At 41.9% G+C, this 21497-nt stretch overlaps 1 protein-coding gene across 1 annotated transcript in view; it reads right to left on the bottom strand.

The window, feature by feature from the left end:
- LOC124613490 (putative gustatory receptor 28b) overlaps nt 1-18717 on the bottom strand; it is a gene marked incomplete at its 5' end in the record, with an annotated part of 30796 nt that extends 12079 nt beyond the window's left edge. Inside the window, 2 exons of the mRNA XM_047142198.1 lie at nt 13640-13672; nt 18703-18717. Coding sequence (XP_046998154.1) covers nt 13640-13672; nt 18703-18717 — 48 coding nt within the window. The remainder of the gene's footprint in view (nt 1-13639; nt 13673-18702) is intronic.
- Between the last annotated feature and the right edge of the window lie 2780 nt (nt 18718-21497).

Here is a 21497-nt window from a genome sequence, read left to right on the forward strand (position 1 = left end):
GACCGTCTTTCTCTAAACACCACTGATTGAGGTATTAATTTGCTGTGGTTGACAGTCCTTTTAGAATATTAGGTTAGAGCTCTAACCGTTACAAATTCAGCTATTTTTCAAATTATTTTCCCAGTCACCCATGGCAGACTCATTAGATAGTGACACAAGTACTTAACAGGGGCAAGAAATTAGCGGAGTTTAGAAGTAAGTTACTATGGTTATGTTTATCGCTCAGATGACTAATGAGTGTTTTTACTAGGTGCAACAGGGTGACGAGTCCGATGCACAGAAATTGTTGGAACCACGATGATCGCATTAGGAATTAGGGTTTCTGAGGGAGAAGCTGTAGTAAATGTCTCTATGTCCATCTTTTCACAGATGGCAGAGGGACCTCGGCTGTTAAGCACAGAATGTCAAATCAAACACCTTTCAGCAATCTGAATTTCCAAATTGTGTTTCTACTGGGGTTCCAATTTTGGAGATATATTAGCCCATCTTCAGGCCCCTGACTGACATGTTCAAATGGCTCTAAGCCCTATGGGACTTAACATCTGAGATATTCAGTCCCCTAGACTTAGAACTGCTGATACCTAACTAAACTAAGGACATCACACACATCCATGCCCGAGGCAGGATTCGAACCGGCGACCATAGCAGCAGCGCGGTTCCGGACTGAAGGGCCTAGAACCGCTCGCCACACCGGCCGGCCGACTGACATGTAGAATGATTCCCATCTTTGGTACAGTCAACATATTTGCCAGCATTCAATGACTGCTATCTGTAGATTTCTGAGGCAGCATTCACTTCAAACAACCTACGGGTACGAGTCTTTGAATGCTGGCTGGTATTTTGACTGAATCAGAAGCGGGAACCTTCTTACACGTCGGTGTAAGTTGGCCGAAACTGGTAGCCCAATAAAATAACAACTTGGAAATTTAAAGAGCTGAAAGATGTTTGATTTGACAAGGAGTAGACAATATTTTGGAGTGCATGCGCCCAGAGGATCGCTCCCGTTTGGTTCGGTACTTAACCGCAGACTATTTGGGAATCGATCACCAGTATGCGTTTTTTTATGAAAAGAGGAATGTGACATGCCAAGATGGGACGCCGAGGACGGAGAAACTCGTGACATCATGTCCAGCTCCCTTACTTGTAACAAATATTCGAATTAGTTGCTATCGATGTCACCAGAAGAGAAACTTGGTGAGCACTTGTCCAATAGTGAGGGAGGAAAGAGTGCAGGAGAGCTGCCGATAGGCTGGCATACGACAAAAGACTGGGAGAGAGCTGACAACCGGCTGGTGAAGGCTGTTGTAGGAGCCTGCACGGATTACTCAGGACGAGTACGAAGACCAAGGCCTTCTTCCCAGTTAACCTACCTTTTGTGTTACTTACCATTAATTATGAAACTGTATGCATGATCCTTGAGTCTGGAACAACATTTCATTGACTGATTGGAATTAGTTAAACTGTATGTCACATTCTCTGAAAATTCCAGGCTCACACAACCTGACATACTCTGTTGTTCTGTAGATGAGAAAATTCTTAGTGTCGTGGGTCACGTGAGGTTATATTTCAAAATTAAAGAGCTGTCCTGCCCTACAGAATATACTGTTATGAAGGGGCTGAATGCTAACATACTGTTTGGGTGCGATTTCTCAGCATACAGTGGTTGTAGTAAGGAGATGATGTTCTGAGCGCAATTTTGGTATAAAATTGATATACAAATTAATTAAATTGATCAATTAATTACCAATATGACGTCATGTGTTCTCCGCAGGCAGCACGTAGGTCTACGCCCCCTCCCCAACTGTCCTTTTTCCCCTCCAATTGTGGCGGGAATTTCATTGGCCGAGGGCTGTGTGGGAAAATAAAGAGAGTGGTGCCCTTTCCTGGAGGAACCCAGGTCCTTCTCGATGGAAAGCCGAAATGTAATCCCCAAGGCATAAGAACTGTCCAGATGCAGGAGAGGAAAGTTAGGTTAGTGGACTTTATTTCTTATAGTTGGGAAATTGAAGTAAAAATTGGTCTTCAATACTCAACTATATGCACAGTGCTACACAACGAGCGCCAAAATTCGCTATACAGCTCAAAAATTGCCGATCCCATACAACTGCTGTTATCCTACTGGGAAAAAGTTCACAATAACACACAAAAATAGAGGCACACATATTCAGATTCTACCCTTTACCTACAAGTTAGTGGGAAAAAGGCTGCAGTGGAAGAAACTGTCCTCATTTTTTGGTAGGAATTGCATTCAACTGATGAGATGCTGGTGTTCGACGGGGGGAGTTTAGTAAGTGTGTTACCGGTGTAACAGCTGAGAAATGTGTCTACCGCTGTTCAACGTCAGTTCGCTACAGACACCTCGCCCTGCATTGCTCGACAATTACCCTTCACCCCTGGTAATCGAAATTAAAGAAAGCTAATACATGATACCCCAACTGATGGAGAATACTTCACTGTTCTACTTACACATCGAAATCGTCGTGAAAAAACCAGTACTCGTAATCAACAGGTCATAATGCAACACATGTACTGGGGACTAGGGAAAATCTTCGTCTTGAAAGCCTGCTCCAGGAGAGAGGGGCGGCAGCTGAGCGCGCGTTCTCCTCACTGTACGGTCACAAACTACTGAAATTAGAAACATTCTTACCTCCCCTCATCCCTTGCTCTCCCTCCATCTCCTCACCGCTGGTGGGGATACAAGCTTTTTCAAATGGCCAGCTACAGTGTGACGCCTACGGTGACCGCAGCCTCCCACCGATCCGGTGGCAGTCTTTGACCAGCAGAGCATATGCCTGGCTGGTCTAGCTATCGACTCCGCGCTAATGATGTCAGCATACACAGAAGTACATAACACCCCCAGAACAAAGAGAAGTAATTGGCGGCCACCCCGAGAGCACTGCACCAGCGGCCCTCCCCAAACCACGACCACGCCTCCATCAGCCCACCATTCTGCGATGGAGAACACTTGTATTAAATGTCAATGCACCTGCTAAAACCGAGCATCTATAAAAAAAAGAAAACACAATCACAGTGTTAATAAATGTCCTATTTCTACGAAAATAGATATAGTCCATTTCCTTTTAATTTTATGAGCAAAATCAGTATAGTCTTTATATTCAACCGCAAGATACAATCCGCATCTCTCTCTCTCGCTACAATTCCCATTACTTTGTGACAGCCAACTAATTGAAAAATAAAACCGCCGCCGATTACAGATGACCAAACTGCAGAGGCCGTGCTACATACCTTCCATATGTCTCCACCCTGCGTAAAATTGAAAGGAAAACTTCTATTATTTCGTTGCGAAATCTAACGATCACTGCAGAATGTCCTATTTATTTCGAAAGCGTCATCGGAATAAAGAAAAAGCGAGAATTTAAAGTCTGAATAACAAACATCTATGTCAAGCAATTTCATTCTGCCTGATGGAGAAATGACATCGGATGAGAGCGTCCGTCGTGGTCGTGAGGTAGCGTTCTCGCTTCCCGCGCCCGGGTTCCCGGGTTCGATTCCCGCCGGGGTCTGGGATTTTCTCTGCCTCGTGATGACTGGGTGTTGTGTGATGTCCTTAGGTTAGTTAGGTTTAAGTAGTTCTAAGTTCTAGGGGACTGATGACCATAGATGTTAAGTCCCATAGTGCTCAGAGCCATTTGAACCATTTTTTGAGAGCGTCCGTCATGTTCAAATTATTGTCTGTAGATAAACTGTCATGCATGTGTGTATCACAAACATTTCAAGCACGTGAAATATGATAACAATACACAATACGCCGTGTCTGCAAAAACACGATCACTTTATGTTCAACAACTGCATTTCAATAGAATGTTGTTGTCATGTACACTTTAACAGGTCCTGTATTACCAGTATGATGCTACATCACACTGGCTTTTACGAAACAAATTATGAGAGCCTGTCTTGTAATAGAAGCTCCTAATATCACTTGGAAAAGAACTCTATATCATCTGATATATCGAAAACAAATGCCATATGCATGATGACGTCTGACTTTTTTGCTCCATAAGTCGCCTTTACCGACCTGTGTGAAGAGTTTCTGTCATACAGTAGCCAATCATTCGCAATAGCAGCAGATTCTTGCGTTCTAGTTTCATAAGCAAATTGATTACCACAGAATAGCCTGTTTCATGCTATCTACTCACATATCCGGAACAACACTATCATTTCTAGATTCCACAAAGAGTTATAATTCAAGTGGTGTCTACTTCATAATTAGAAGTTACGTTGTATGAAATAACACAGGACTTGTGGCAACATCTGTTTTTATATATGCAATCACGAGAACAAAAATAAAAACAGTCATGACTCCACCAGAATACTAAACTCTTAAACTCCGTCAGAACATGCCTTGGAAGGTCCAACGGCAGCGACCGGCAGCCGTGTCATCCTCAGCCCATAGGCGTCATTGGATGCAAGTATGGAGGGGCATGTCGTCAGCACACCTCTCTCCCGGCCGTATGTCAGTTTATGAGGCGGGAGCCGCTTCTTCTCAATCAAGTAGCTCCTCAGTTTGCCTCACAAGGGCTGAGTGCACCCCGCTTGCCAACAGCGCTCGGCAGTCCAGATGGTCACCCATCCGACTGCTAGCTCAGCCCGACAGCACTTAACTTCGGTGATCTGACGGGAACTGGTGTCACCACCGCGGCAAGACCGTTGGCACCATCAGAATAGGTATCGTCGATTTCTACTAGTCTTATGAGCAAAACTGGTGTAGTTTGAGAGCATTCCATATGTTCAAATTACAAATTGTCATGCATAATGGCATTACATTCATTTCAGACGTATGAAATTCTGATACACATCAGTACCTATATATTCATTTACTACATTCGAGAGCACTCCTCGTCGTTATTAATAACATCCAGTATAGGTAAAAAAAACTACCAACTACCTGCATCGAAACTTTAACCAGTCGTAATACAACCTCCTACAAGATTTTACCGCTTCTCTTTCCTCAGACATATCGAAGAACAAATATCATATGTGTGTTGACATCAAGCCTATTACACGTACATGTATTGCTCCATTGGAGCATGTGCCAGTGGTCGAAGTGGCGTGTACAGACCTGCGTAAAGTTTTATCGGTCGTATTGGAGGAAGACCACATCCAACAGACTGTCAGTCACAAGAGTTTATTCCTGTATTGTTCTTTCATAAGCAGTTTAATACACTGTTTTTTATCTCTAACACATCTAGGTAGTGTATTAATACAACTTGGGGTATTGCTATAAAGTTTGTTTTATTACTATGACTTTGAGGACTGTGTCAGGTGTTAAACTGACATTAACACATGCTGATCCATTGGCTCTCACAGAAACCTGGTGTAAATAATGTTGCTCCCGCAACACACAGAATGGTAGAAATAAAACAGAGAAGCGATATTGTTTTTGACAAAAATGTGGAAGATATCGCAATGTATGGAAACAGTAAGACTTTGCGACATTATGAAGCGTTTCCAAACACCTGTCTGAAGGTGGCGACCTATACACTTAACCTCATCGTCCATAGTGATGAGGCAGCGGATGCCTAGTGTTCTACCAACGCTCTCTCAAACTATTGTTGTAAAACACAAATGTCCGGCGTATGTGATGTATACACTGAACAAAACGTGCACTGTATTCCCAGTCAAGTGCCATAATCATGTTCCGTAAATACCATTCCACAGAAATTAGTTCCCAACCGGAATAGTATAACCGGCATTGAGATTAGACGAATTCGACGACTAAAAAGTGTTCATCAAACGACAGTAAATTATGTGGATGATGATCAACGTCCATGTGCGGGTTGATGTATATCTAAAATGTATTGAAAAGTGCACAAGCGCTGATTACTAACGCCGGCTGGAATGAGTCCACATATTTACTATACTGGTGTGACTATTCGTTACAACAACATTGGCGTTGCACTCCTAGTGAACTAGGAGGAGCAAACTTATTCAGACTAAGAGTGGTCCTATCTCCTGTGATTGGATAGGTACCCAGTGTATTCAAACTGAATGACAGATGGGTTTTTCGAAATGTTATTGGACGGTTGTTATACTTTTGGATACTTTTGAGAGGGTAAATAGGCGGTTAAATTTTCTCTCTGAATACAACGCAGATTACTTAAGGAAGTGAACCTGCTGTCACCATAAAAAACTCTGTTACAACACAAATACTGAGTATGCCTGTTAATGTCGGCAAAGCAGCTGGCAGTGGCATCAAAGTTATATTGCAAATTGTAAATGTAAAGTGACCTATGAAGATTGGGAGAAGTTCGGTTGCAAACTGACATAAATGACGAAGGCAGTTGATGGCTATCTACGACACATTCTCTCTCAGCATTCCCGTCTTCGGCAGCAGCAGGGTTAGTGCAGCATTTACTACTGTGCTTGCTGTTTGTACAATGAAATTAACAGCTGGAGAGGTATCACATGACATATTTCTAAGGCATCAAACAAACATGGTCTGCGGTGGCGTACTGTGTTGTAAGGAACTGGTCTTGTAGAAGACGCCAAGTATGGAAGGGAACAGCTTTTCTCTAGAAAAATACTCTCCACTAATGCTAATTTTACAACAAAGTCAATGCTAGGATATCCAGTAAAGATTCTGTAAAATAATAAAAATGATATCAACTTTATGGATCACGCACACACACACACACACACACACACACACACACACACACACACACACACGCACACACACAAATCATCAGTTATATACTGAAATCCACCACAAATTTTCGGTGTATTAGCAGACCCCACAATAGTTACCTGGTCATAAAATGTCAGACAATATCACTTTTATAATGAATGTCGCATGTAGTGGTTGGTATTTGGAGCTCCAAGAGCACTAACCAATATTGCATGTAAGCGGTATAAAACAAGGGATACACAGAATCTGGAGACATAGCTTGAATGAAACACAGCATGGATAGTAACGAGCAGTGAGAGAGATTTATACATATCTGAAAGACATTAAATACAGTACTAAGCCAGGGAGTTGATGCAGGACATCGAATGTTCAACCTAAATGAAATCAACTTAGATATGACACCAGTAAGCATAACACTGTGGGTAGGGTTATCGATACCCATAAAAGATGTATAAAAATATATCCAGCAGAAATGTAATATTTTTCATCATTGGCGGTGTTCTCAACTATACAGTATTGACTCCAGCCGCAAATGAACTAACGCAACCACTAGATTTCTTTAGCAATCAAGTACTGTCGATATAAATGGAAACGACGATGATGTAAAACTTGACTGAAATTTGCTGTCAGTAAGCTGTTTAGGTAAATCGACACCGCTCCTTTTTTGTTTAGGAAAAATAATGATCGTATCAGTTCAACTATCCAACAACTTTTAACAGATCGAGTCAAGGTTTTGTAAGCCATTAGAAGGCTGTCATAATATTGATATATGAACCCGAAAACTGAAGTACAGGTTTTTAATATTAACTATACAAGGAGGCCACTGAACTTCTAGAAAGAGAAACATACTTTTCCCATAGACGTGAACAAAGAAAAAATTTACGTGTGTATGTAGCTGTTAAGAATCATGAAAAGAAGTAGATGCGTTCACATTCATAACTCTGATAATACTCTCTATGATGCATTAAAATCACCAATACGTTAAACTCGGAAATCCCCCTGTCTCTCACTTTGATAATGTTGGTACCAACACCGTTCAGGGCTGTGGTTGAAATGACACACGAAAGGGTAAGAACAGTCGGTGAAATCGAAACCTAGAGACGTTTACGATTATTTGATTCAGGTGCAACACCAAATGCATACCGGACAGTTACAGTGCAACATCTGTCACGTCGATGAAGTTTCAGCGCTCTAAATCAAAATATCTTATTAACGAAAGCGTCCTGGGTAAAGATGCACAAATTTTTGTTAACAAAGTAATAGGAATAATGTAGATGTTGATAACAATAATTCTACTGTTGTAATGAAAGATAAATTGAAATGATCACCTCACGTAATTCCAAATAATTTGAGGGTTATAACTGCGGTTTGACGAATTCACAGTGCAGATTCTGGAATGCGTACTACTTCTCATCTGACGTTACTTTACTTGATAATGGCATTCGCATTACACTGTCAAAAGGGAAAGTTAATTTGTTGAGATCAGGTCCTTTGAATCATTTGATTGAATTTCGACCAGGGTACTCTAGAACTAGCGCATGTAATTAACTACGTTCATTCCACTATGATAGATCATTCCCTAAGCAGCTTGCGAAGCTGTCAATAGCATAGCGACTTCACAGATAGGACAGAGTGCTGATGTGATGATTGGAAGTGTGTATTGCATCATCAGTTGTCAATCACGCTGGTGGAAGAATGGGAAGATTTTAGACATCAATTTCATACTAACACTGCAGGCAGGCAATATTACATGAGTGATTGCAATCTTAGTCAACTAGGAAGAGCAAACTTTTGCAGACTAAGGATGGTGCCATCTCCTGAGCTGGTGAGGCGCCCAAAATCTGCAAAGTGAGTGACAGACGAGTTTTTCAAAACGGTATCCAATGGTTGCTACAGTTTTGCATACTTTTGAGAGGGGAACTATGTGGTTAAATTCTCTCTCTGATTACAATGCAGATGAGTTAGCGAACAGCACTTGCCATCATCATAAAAGACTCTACCACAACTCAAATCTAGACTATTACAGAGAGGGAGATATTGCTGTAGTCGTAGCAGGCAGGGAGTAGCAAATGCATTTCCCTGGCTTTTTTAACGACCAGTGTGGGTGCTCACTTTGTACCCTCAACATCACTCTGTGAGAGAGCAGCAAAACGACCACTATTTATTCTGGTCAGCCGTGGAGAATCGAGAGCTGACCTCTCCATCTCACACCAGACTAACGATATTTTCCTTGAGAGAAGCAATTGACTCATTCTCGGTGGACTACTGTAGCTCTGACATTGTTGTTTTTTATCTCGCACTTTCCCATGTAGAAACGATACTTCTCTGGTGGTCTGCAGTTGACGGAACCCTGTGGGTGTGTCTGTGTGGGCGCCATTATAAATGGGCTGCAGCCACGGCCCTCCCCCCACCCCACCTCCCCACACACACACCTTACATTAATCTACAGTCTGTAAATGACTCAAACCCTCCCCTTATATACGTATTTTTGCAAGCGACTCAAACCATTCCGCTAACATGCATATTTTCAACAAAAAAAGGAAATTCACTGCAGAATGCTTCATTAAGATTCCTACATGTATGAGCATATAAGTAATATATGTAATATTTCACTGGTGAATTATGCAATCACCACTATTGATCAACACTGTTCTTTACGTGTCTGTAAATTACAGGCATTATGATCAAGTGACTTAAGTAGTTTTGGACTGCTAGTCAATTGCAAGTAGTTCCAACACTGAGTTGAGTGAGAGGGATAGAAGCAGCCACTAACCACAGATTCTCACTCTACATGTTGGCATCCCAACTGCATGCTTCTCATTTCATGAAGTTCGTTGTATGCATTGTCTATTAGTATTATCATTTCAGGTTTGGTGAATAAGGTCCATTGTACAGCCATAGGACATAAATTAATCATTTGGATGTATTCCACCAGACCAGACACTCACCCACAGCTAGTTAAGTAATTCCAAGATAGCTCTTACAATAGGGATGTATTCGACATACTCCTGCCAAACGGCCATCCATGGTTCTGTGTCTGGTCAACAGTCACCACAGTTCAGTCAATGGTCTGCATTATCACTGAGATTACCGCGAGTCATAGGATTTGCTGTAAGTTCGTCTTCCTCCTGAATTATTATTAATTACGTGTGTTTATTCATCCACATGTGTATGTAGGACGAAAGACTGTGATTGTGATTCTTTCATCTTGTTCCAGCCCAATTCGAAGAAGCTGTGAGACCCATCCACATGTCTGTGTAGATAGATGTAGACTGGGATGAGGAGGAGGATGGTGGTACAATCTCCATAGCAGACACTGTGGAATTCAATGGAGATAAGTAACCTAGCTGCTGCATCATTAGTAAGTTGATATAAAATTACAAATAAGTAATGAGCATTGGTGGAACTTTTTGTTTTGGTCGTTGCTGTCCACAGGGGAACTCCCACATCAGGTGGGAGAGGAAACAGTGGAAATGAAGGGAGACATGCGTGGCAGTGAGAGCAATGTTTTATTTCTTTTTTGAATCGTCCGCTTCCTGACTGCTTTTATGCAGCCCACCACTAATTCCTCTACTGTGCCAACCTCTTCATCTCAGGGTAGCACTAGCAACCCACGTCGTCAATTATGTGCAGCGTGTATTTCAATCTCTGACTTCCTCTACATTTTTTGTCCTCTACAGATTCCTGTAGTATCATGGAAGTCATCCACTGAAGTCTTAACAAATGTCCTACACGTATCAACCTGTCCTTTCTCAGTATTCGTGTTTTCCGCATATTCCTTTCCTCTGTGATTCTGAGCAGTACCTCCTCATTCCTTACCTTATCAGTCCATCTTATTTTCAACATTCGCCTCTAGCACCACATCTCAGATATTTCGGTTCTCTTCTGTTCAGGTTTTCCCACAATCCATGCTTCACAACGTCTACCAAACGTACATTCTAAGAAATTTCTTTGGCAATTTAAGGCCTATGTTTGATACTAGTAGGATCCTCTTGGCTACGAATGCCCTTTTTGCCATTGCTAGTCTGCTTTTGATGTCCTCCCTGCTCCATATGTCACTGGTTGTTTTGCTGCCTAGGTAGCAGAATTCCTTAACTTCAGATACTTCGTGCCCATCAATCTTGATGTTAACTTTCTCGCTGTTCTCATTTCTGTTACTTGTAGTTACTTTCGTCTTTCTTCGATTTACTCTCAATCCGTATTCTATACTCATTAGACTGTCCATTCCATTCAGCGGATCTTGTAATTCTTATTCGTTTTCTGCCAGGATAGCGGTGTCATCAGCGAATCGTAACATTGATATCTTTTCACATTGAATTTTAAGTCCATCGGTGAACCTTTCTTTTAATTCCACCATTGCACCTTCGACGTGCAGGTTGAACATTAGGAGCGGAAGACTACATCCCTCTCCCTATAGCTTACCCCTATTTGTCACAGAATTTCGAAGATCTTGCACCGTTTTACATTGTCAAACGCTTTTTCCAGGTCGACAAATCCTATAAACGAGTCTTGATTTTTCTTTAGTCTTGCTTTCTTTCTCAACTGCAACTCATAATTGCCTCTCTGGTGAAGTTTACTTACCCTAAAGCCAAACTGATCGTCATCTAACAAAGCCTCAATTTTCTTTTCCATTTTTCTGTATATTATTCTGGTTATCAACTTGGATTCATGAACAGTTAAGCTGATTGTGCGATGATTCTAGCACTTGTGTGCTCTTGCAGTCTTCGGAATTGTGTGGACGATATTTTTCTGAAAGTCAGATGGTATGTCGCCCCCAGACTCACGCATTCCACATATGAACGTAAATAGTCGTTTTGTTGCCACTTCCCCCAAAGATATTTTAAATTGTGATGGAATGTTATATATCCATTCTGCTTCATGTGATCTTAATGCCTCCAAAGCTATCTTAAAATATGATTGTAATACTGGATCCCAAACCTCTTTTAAATCACGTCCTGTTTCTTCTTCTATCATATAAGACAAATCTTCTCTCTCATAGATGCCTTGAATGTACTCTTTTCATTTATCTGCTATCTCTCCTCTGCATTTAACAGTGGACTCCCCGTTGCTCTCTTAATGTTACCAATACAGCTTTTAATACCAAAGAATATGGTCTCGCAGGCTTTTCATGTAGCTGAAAATGCTTCTAGACATTTCGAATCATGCAAGTGTTTCAATTAATATAACTATATGTGCATCGTTTTCGATGTTATCCATAGACGAGAAGCTCTGGGCGAAGACTGACACCATATTGAAGAGCTTGAGATGGAATAGGAGGAGGAGATGTCGGTGGAGTCGAATACATCCCTATTGTAAGAGCTATCTTGGAATTACTTAACTAGCTGTGGGTGAGTGTCTGGTCTGGTGGAATACATCCAAATGATTAATTTATGTCCTATGGCTGTACAATGGACATTATTCACCAAACCTGAAATGATAATACTAATAGACAATGCATACAACGAACTTCATGAAATGAGAAGCATGCAGTTGGGATGCCAACATGTAGAGTGAGAATCTGTGGTTAGTGGCTGCTTCTATCCCTCTCACTCAACTCAGTGTTGGAACTACTTGCAATTGACTAGCAGTCCAAAACTACTTACGTCACTTGATCATAATGCCTGTAATTTACAGACACGTAAAGAACAGTGTTGATCAATAGTGGTGATTGCATAATTCACCAGTGAAATATTACATATATTACTTATATGCTCGTACATGTAGGAATCTTAATGAAGCATTCTGCAGTGAATTTCCTTTTTTTGTTGAAAATATGCATGTTAGCGGAATGGTTTGAGTCGCTTGCAAAAATACGTATATAAGGGGAGGGTTTGAGTCATTTACAGACTGTAGATTAATGTAAGGTGTGTGTGTGGGAGGTGGGGTGGGGGGAGGGCCGTGGCTGCAGCCCATTTATAATGGCGCCCACACAGACGCACCCACAGGGTTCCGTCAACTGCAGACCACCAGAGAAGTATCGTTTCTACATGGGAAAGTGCGAGATAAAAAACAACAATGTCAGAGCTACAGTAGTCCACCGAGAATGAGTCAATTGCTTCTCTCAAGGAAAATATCGTTAGTCTGGTGTGAGATAGAGAGGTCAGCTCTCGATTCTCCACGGCTGACCAGAATAAATAGTGGTCGTTTTGCTGCTCTCTCACAGAGTGATGTTGAGGGTACAAAGTGAGCACCCACACTGGTCGTTAAAAAAGCCAGGGAAATGCATTTGCTACTCCCTGCCTGCTACGACTACAGCAATATCTCCCTCTCTGTAATAGTCTAGATTTGAGTTGTGGTAGAGTCTTTTATGATGATGGCAAGTGCTGTTCGCTAACTCATCTGCATTGTAATCAGAGAGAGAATTTAACCACATAGTTCCCCTCTCAAAAGTATGCAAAACTGTAGCAACCATTGGATACCGTTTTGAAAAACTCGTCTCTCACTCACTTTGCAGATTTTTGGTGCCTCACCAGCTCAGGAGATGGCACCATCCTTAGTCTGCAAAAGTTTGCTCTTCCTAGTTGACTAAGATTGCAATTCATATTTCTGAAATGAATACATTCAGACCAATACAGTAAACGTCCGTGCTCGTTCCAGTCAACATTAGTAAACAGCACATAAGCACTTTTCAGCACATACTCGATAACCATCAACCCAAACATACACAATGATCATTAACCTTGTAAATGACTACCGTTTGATGAACATTCCTTAGCCATCAAATTCGTCTAATTTGAATGCCAGTTAAGCTGATCTGGTTGAGAGCTAATTTCTGTGGAATGGTAGTTACCACAATTGATTAAAGAACTTGACTGGAAATAAATTTCACGTTTCGTTCAGTGTCTATATCATGTTGTGCCAGACACTTGTGTTTTACAATAATAGCCTGAGAGAGTCTTGGTAGAACACTAGACATCCACTACCTCATTACTGTGACAGTGAGGTTAATTATATAAGTCACCACCTTCTGACAGCTGTTTGGAAACTCTCCACAACACCTAAACTCTTCGAGTTTCTATATATCTTCCACGTTTTTGTCAATAAGAAACATCGCCTCTGCGTTTTATTTCTACCACACCATGTGTTGTGGGAGCTGCATAATTTACACCATGCTATCTAAGTCAGTGAGGTATTGTACGAAGTTGTAGTCATACACTGCTTGGATGTGTTACAGCTGAAAAACAATGTATTAAACTGCTTATGAAAGAGCAACACAGAAACCCACTCTTGTGATTGATGGTCTGTTGGATGTGGTCTTCCTCCAGTGCAGGCAACAAACTTTTCACCGATAGGTGCAGGCGACCTCTATCACTGACAAAATGCTCCAATGAAGCAATATGTGTATGTGTATGTGTAATAGAATCGATGTCAGCCCAGATATGGCATTCGTGTTTCGATATTTCCGAAGAGAAAGATGCTGTAAAATCTTATAGAAGGTTATACTACAAGGACAGGTACGACTCATTAAAGTTCGGATGCTAATAGTTTGTAGTTTTTTCCTATTCTGCATCTTATAAATAACGCCGAGGAGTGCTCTTGAATGTAGTAAATGACTGTATAGATGCTAATCTGTATCAGTATTGCATATATCTGAAATAAATTTAATGCCATTGTGCATGACATTTTGTAATTTGAACATGTGGAATGCTCTCAAACTACAACGATTTTGCTCATAAAACCAAACTGTATCTATTCTTGTTTTTATTGTTATCATTAGGACTGCATGTTTAAAAATAGGTGTTATTGCAAGTCCTGTGTTATTTCATTGTTCATAATCTCTTGAGTTATAGCTCATTGAGGAGCCTAGAAACGATAGTGCTGATCCCTATTCGTAAATAGATTGCGTGAAACAGGCCGTTCTGTGGTGATCAAATTGCTTGCGAAGATAGAATGCAAGAATCTGATGCTATTGAGAATGATTGTCTGCTAAATGACAGAAATTTTACACATAGTTTGGTAGAGGTGAGTTACACAGCAAAAAATGCCAGATGTCGTAATTCCTACAGTATTTGTTTCTGATGTATTGGAAGAATCTTATAAGGTTCTCTACTAGGTGACATGAGGGGGTTCTATTAAAGACAGGTTCTCAGAATTTGTTTCGTAATTTCTGAAATGGGACCTGTCATAGTGTACAAAACAACAACATACTCTTGATTTATAGCTTGTTATTGTTGCTCGTAAAATCAATCTGTTTTTTTCAACTTATCTGAAAACGCCTGCAAAAACTATGTTTTGTAATGTTATGTCATGTGTCTGAGATGTTCGTTATACACTCATGCATGACAATTTATTTATAGACACTGATTTGAACATGAGGGACACTCTGAAGCCATGTGATTTGCCCATCAAGCAGAAAGAAATTGCTTAGCATAGACGTTTTTTCTTCACGATTTAAATTCTCTCTTTAAACATACATTAACTTCGGTTCCGAGAGTTCCGGAACCTGTACAGAAAATTAGAATAGAGATCATCTTAAACATCATTTCCGCCCTTTTCATTGTTCATGAAAACCACACATTGCATGACGTACCACCATACAGTGAGGCCTCCAGAGGCGGTGGTCCAGACTGCTGCACACACCGTCACCTCTAATACCTCTTGCATTTATGCATGCCTGTATTCGTCGTGGCATACTATCCACAAGTTCATCAAGGCACTTTTGGTCCAGATTGTCCCACTCCTCAATGGCAATTCCGCTTAGATCCTTCACAGTGGTTGGTGGGTCACATCGCCCATAAACAGCCATTTTCAATCTAGCCCTTGCATGTTCGATAGGGTTCATGTCTGGAGAACATTCTGGCCACTCTAATCGAGCGATGTCGTCACCCTGAAGGAAGTCATTCACAAGATGTGCACCATGGGGGCGCGAATTGACGTCCATGAAGACGAATACCTCGCCAATATGCTGCCGATATGGTTGTTCCATTGGTCGTAGGATGGCATTAACGTATCGTACAGCCGTAACGGCGCCTTCCATGAACACCAGCGGCGTATGTCGGCCTCACATAATGCCACCCCAAAACAACAGGGAACCTCCACCTTGCTGCACTCGCTTGACAGTGTTTCTAAGGCGTTCAGCCTGACCGGGTTGCCTCCAAACACGTCTCAGACGACTGTCTGGTTGAAGCCATATGCGACACTCATCGGTGAAGAAAACGTGATGCCTGAGCGGCCCTTTCAGCATGTTGCTGGGCCCATCTGTACGGCGCTGCATGGTGTCGTGGTTGCAAAGATCGACCTCGCCATGGACGTCGGGGGTGAAGTTGCGCGTGGTGCAGCCTACTGCGCACAGTTTGAGTCGTAACACGACGTCCTGAGGCTGCACGAAAAGCATTCAACATGGTGGCGTTGCTGTCACGTTTCCTCCGAGCCATAATCCGTAGGTAGCGGTTATCCACTGCAGTAGTAGCCCTTGTGCGGCCTGAACGAGGCATGTCATCGACAATTCCTATCTCTCTGTATCTCCTCCATGTCCGAAAAACATCGCTTTGGTTCACTTCGAGAGCCCTCCCTGTCACGAAGTAACAATGCTAACAAGATCGAACCGCGGTATTGACCGTCTAGGCATGGTTGAACTACTGTCAACAGGAGCTGTGTACCTCCTTCCTGGGGGAATGACTGGAACTGATCGCTGTTCATGTATAGCTGTTTACATCTTTGGGCGGGTTTAGTGACACCTCTGAACAGTCAGAGGGACTGTGTCTGTGATACAATATCCACAGTCAACGTCTATCTTCAGGAATTCTGGGAACCGGGGTGATGCAAAACTATTTTTGATATGTGTATTTACTCTGATGACAGTTTCAAAATAAGGAAGACATTGTGCTGTGATCGGTAGTTTTCGTAGCAAAGTAGTATATGTTTTTTTTTCGATTTTACGCAGGGTGGAGATAGATAGGAGATGCATTGCCCAACCTCTGCAGTTTGGCCGTCTGTAATTGGCGGTTGTGCTGTATTTTTTTTTTTTACTTCATTGGATGTCGCAAAATAATGGGAGGTGGAAGGAGAGAGATCGCAAATTGTATCCTGCAGTCAACTGTAAAAACTATATCGATTTTTCTGATAAATCTAAAAGAAAACGAACTGCATCTATTTTCGTGGGAAGACGCTATTTATTATCATTCAGATCTTAGTGCAAGTGTTTATCAGGTTGTGTGTGTAGTTGGCATTATTTCCACTGACGACTATTTTAGATGTTGTCGGCATTCTGATGGGAGGTGGTCGGTTGGTGCGGACCAGGGAGGATATCTCTGTGCGGCGCAGTGTCGGAGCGTGTGTGGAGGTGTCCGATTGCTACGAGCTTCGTGGCTCACCGAACCAGGACGTCAAAGTTGAGTGGTGTCTGAAGTACCCAAGCCACGTCCGTTCATGTTGTGGCGTTCGTTTCGGTGGTTCGCTGTTGAGGAGCCTTTCCTGTGAACAACACCAAGTGTTTGCAGTAGTAAAATCGAACCGCCGTATGGTGGAATTAACTATATTGGTTCACTAAAATTCAAGTGCACTTGTGGAATTTTCTGCCTTGTGGCCATTAGCGTTCTGGTTACTTGTCCAGGCCACTAAATTAATTTCATGCAGTGTTCTTTCCTCACCTGTTGTTGGTGTCCAACACGGTGTATAGTTTTAACAGCTTAAAACATGTTTCATTGTGGATAATGACGTATGTAACAGTTTGGTCCTTGGGTTCATGTACTGATTGGTAGCTAGCAAGTGGTTTGATCGGTCGGTCTGTGACTCTCTCTTGGTTGGGTTCCCAACGGATCAAGTGTAGTTGGGCCCACCATCTGTCTCACCTAAGTGAACGTTAATGTTTACAAGACACTTCCTTCAAAAACATTAGGTGCTAAGAACGAGAAGGAAGCTTGTGGTTACAAGCAACAGAGACAGCGCGTAACATTAATGGCGTGTTGTAATGTAAGTGCGAGTCATAAACCACTGCTTATGGTGATTGGAAAATCCGAACATCCATGTTGTTTTCAATACACTGACATAAATACTCTACCAGTATCTACCAGTATCGCGCTCAGAAGAAAGCTTGGATGGACAGACAAGTATTCTATAGGTGATTCCTTGAAACGCTTGTACCAGCAGTGAGAAAAGAGTTAAAGAAGAAAAAGCTTCCACTGATAGCTATCCTTATAACTGACAGTGCTCCCAGTTATCCTTTAGATGTTTCTCTGAAGTCCGATGGTATACAAGCACTCTTTCTCCCACCCAATGTGACAGCCCTAATTCAGACCATGGACACAGGAATTTTGGAATCAATTAAACGTTATTACCGACATTCACTTCTCGTCTCCGTGCTGACCGAAAGTGAAAACGACTCTATCGAGGTTATGCTGAAGGAGTGGAAGGCAATTAACATATGCGATGTTCTTTTATAAGCAGCCGAGGCATGGGATAAAGTGGAGAGCGGTACCATAATGAAGAGCTGCAGACAACTACATTTTTTTTTTTTTTTGGTCATCAGTCTACTGACTGGTTTGATGCGGCCCTCCACGAATTCCTTTCCTGTGCTAACCTCTTCATCTCAGAGTAGCACTTGCAACCTACGTCCTCAATTATTTGCTTGACGTATTCCAATCTCTGTCTTCCTCTACAGTTTTTGCCCTCTACAGCTCCCTCTAGTACCATGGAAGTCATTCCCTCATGTCTTAGCAGATGTCCTATCATCCTGTCCCTTCTCCTTATCAGTGTTTTCCACATATTCCTTTCCTCTCCGATTCTGCGTAGAACCTCCTCATTCCTTACCTTATCAGTTCACCTAATTTTCAACATTCGTCTATAGCACCACATCTCAAATGCTTCGATTCTCTTCTGTTCCGGTTTTCCCACAGTCCATGTTTCACTACCATACAATGCTGTACTCCAGACATACATCCTCAGAAATTTCTTCCTCAAATTAAGGCCGGTATTTGATATTAGTAGACTTCTCTTGGCCAGAAATGCCTTTTTTGCCATAGCGAGTCTGCTTTTGATGTCCTCCTTGCTCCGTCCGTCATTGGTTATTTTACTGCCTAGGTAGCAGAATTCCTTAACTTCATTGACTTCGTGACCATCAATCCTGATGTTAAGTTTCTCGCTGTTATCATTTCTACTACTTCTCATAACTTTTGTCTTTCTCCGATTTACTCTTAAACCATACTGTGTACTCATTAGACTGTTCATTCCGTTCAGCAGATCATTTAATTCTTCTTCACTTTCACTCAGGATAGCAATGTCATCAGCGAATCGTATCATTGATATGCTTTCACCTTGTATTTTAATTCCACTCCTGAACCTTTCTTTTATTTCCATCATTGCTTACTCGATGTACAGATTGAAGAGTAGGGGTGAAAGGCTACAGTCTTGTCTTAGACCCTTCTTAATACGAGCACTTCGTTCTTGATCGTCCAAGCTTATTATTCCCTCTTGGTTGTTGTACATACTGTATATGACCCGTCTCTCCCTATAGCTTACCCTTACTTTTTTCAGAATCTCGAACAGCTTGCACCATTTTATATTGTCGAACGCTTTTTCCAGGTCGACAAATCCTATGAAAGTGTCTTGATTTTTCTTTAGCCTTGCTTCCATTATTAGCCGTAACGTCAGAATTGCCTCTCTCGTCCCTTTACTTTTCCTAAAGCCAAACTGATCGTCACCTAGCGCATTCTCAATTTTCTTTTCCGTTCTTCTGTATATTATTCTTGTAAGCAGCTTAGATGCATGAGCTGTTAAGCTGATTGTGCGATAATTCTCGCACTTGTCATCTCTTGCTGTCTTCGGAATTGTGTGGATGATGCTTTCCCGACAGTCAAATGGTATGTCGCCAGACTCATATATTCTACACACCAACGTGAATAGTCGTTTTGTTGCCACTTCCCCCAATGATTTTAGAAATTCTGATAGAATGTTATCTATCCCTTCTGCCTTATTTGACCGCAAGTCCTCCAAAGCTCTTTTATATTCAGATTCTAATACTGGATCCACTATCTCTTCTAAATCGACTCCTGTTTCTTCTTCTATCACATCAGACAAATCTTCACCTTCATAGAGGCTTTCAATGTATTCTTTCCACCCATCTGCTCTCTCCTCTGCATTTAACAGTGGAATTCCCGTTGCACTCTTAATGTTACCACCGTTGCTTTTAATGTCACCAAAGGTTGTTTTGACTTTCCTGTATGCTGAGTCTGTCCTTCCGACAATCATATCTTTTTCGATGCCTTCACATTTTTCCTGCAGCCATTTCGTCTTAGCTTCCCTGCACTTCCTAATCATTTCATTCCTCAGCGAGTTGTATTTCTGTATTCCTAATTTTCCCGGAACATGTTTGTACTTCCTTCTTTCATCAATCAGCTAAAGTATTTCTTCTGTTACCCATGGTTTCTTCGCAGCTACCTTCTTTGTACCTACGTTTTCCTTCCCAGCTTCTGTGACGGCCCTTTTTAGAAATGTCCATTCCTCTTCAACTCTACTGCCTACTGCGCTATTCCTTATTGCTGTATCTATAGCGTTAGAGAACTTCAAACGTATCTCGTCATTCCTTAGTACTTCCGTATCCCACTTCTTTGCGTATTGATTCTTCCTGACTAATGTCTTGAACTTCAGCCTACTATTCATCCCTACTATATTGTGATCAGAGTCTATATCTGCTCCTGGGTACGCCTTACAATCCAGTATCTGATTTCGGAATCTCTGTCTGACCATGATGTAATCTAATTGAAATCTTCCCGTATCTCCCGGCCTTTTCCAAGTACACCTCCTCCTCTTGTGGTTCTTGAACAGGGTATTCGCTATTACTAGCTGAAACTTGTTACAGAACTCAATTAGTCTCTCTCCTCTTTCATTCCTTGTCCCAAGCCCATATTCTCCTGTAACCTTTTCTTCTACTCCTTCCCCTACAACTGCATTCCAGTCGCCCATGACTATTAGATTTTCGTCCCCCTTCACATACTGCATTACCCTTTCAATATCCTCATACACTTTCTCTATCTGTTCATCTTCAGCTTGCAACGTCGGCATGTATACCTGAACTATCGTTGACGGTATTGGTCTGCTGTCGATTATGATTAGAACAACCCCGTCACTGAACTGTTCACAGTAACACACCCTCTGCCCTACCTTCCTATTCATAACGAATCCTACAACTTTTATACCATTTTCTGCTGCTGTTGATATTACCCGATACTCATCTGACCAGAAATCCTTGTCTTCTTTCCACTTCACTTCACTGACCCCTGCTATATCTAGATTGAGCCTTTTCATTTCCCTTTTCAGATTATCTAGTTTCCCTACCAAGTTCAAGTTTCTGACATTCCACGCCCCGACTCATAGAACGTTATCATTTCGTTGATTATTCAATCTTTTTCTCATGGTAACCTCCCCCTTGGCAGTCCCCTCCCGGAGATCCGAATGGGGGACTATTCCGGAATCTTTTGCCAATGGAGTGATCATCATGACACTTCTTCAATTACAGGCCATATGTCCTGTGGATACACGTTACGTGTCTTTAATGCAGTGGTTTCCATTGCCTTCTGCATCCTCATGTCGTTGATCCTTGCTGATTCTTCCGCCTTTAGGGACAATTTCCCACCCCTAGGACAAGAGAGTGCCCTGAACCTCTATCCGCTTCTTCGCCCTCTTTGACAAGGCCGTTGGCAGAATGAGGCTGACTTCTTATGCCGGAAGTCTTCGGCCGCCAATGCTGATTATTTATCAAAATTTAGGCAGTGGCGGGGAGCGTACCCAGGACCGAATACGTTTTGATTATGAATCAAATACGCTACCCCCAGACCACGGGTCACCACTACAACTGCAACTGCCAAAAAACATGTCGCTTACTCATAATGTTTACAGTAAAACCAACAGAGAT

The sequence above is a fragment of the Schistocerca americana genome, chromosome 4, assembly GCF_021461395.2.
Source record: "Schistocerca americana isolate TAMUIC-IGC-003095 chromosome 4, iqSchAmer2.1, whole genome shotgun sequence".
NCBI classification, from domain to species: domain Eukaryota; kingdom Metazoa; phylum Arthropoda; class Insecta; order Orthoptera; family Acrididae; genus Schistocerca; species Schistocerca americana.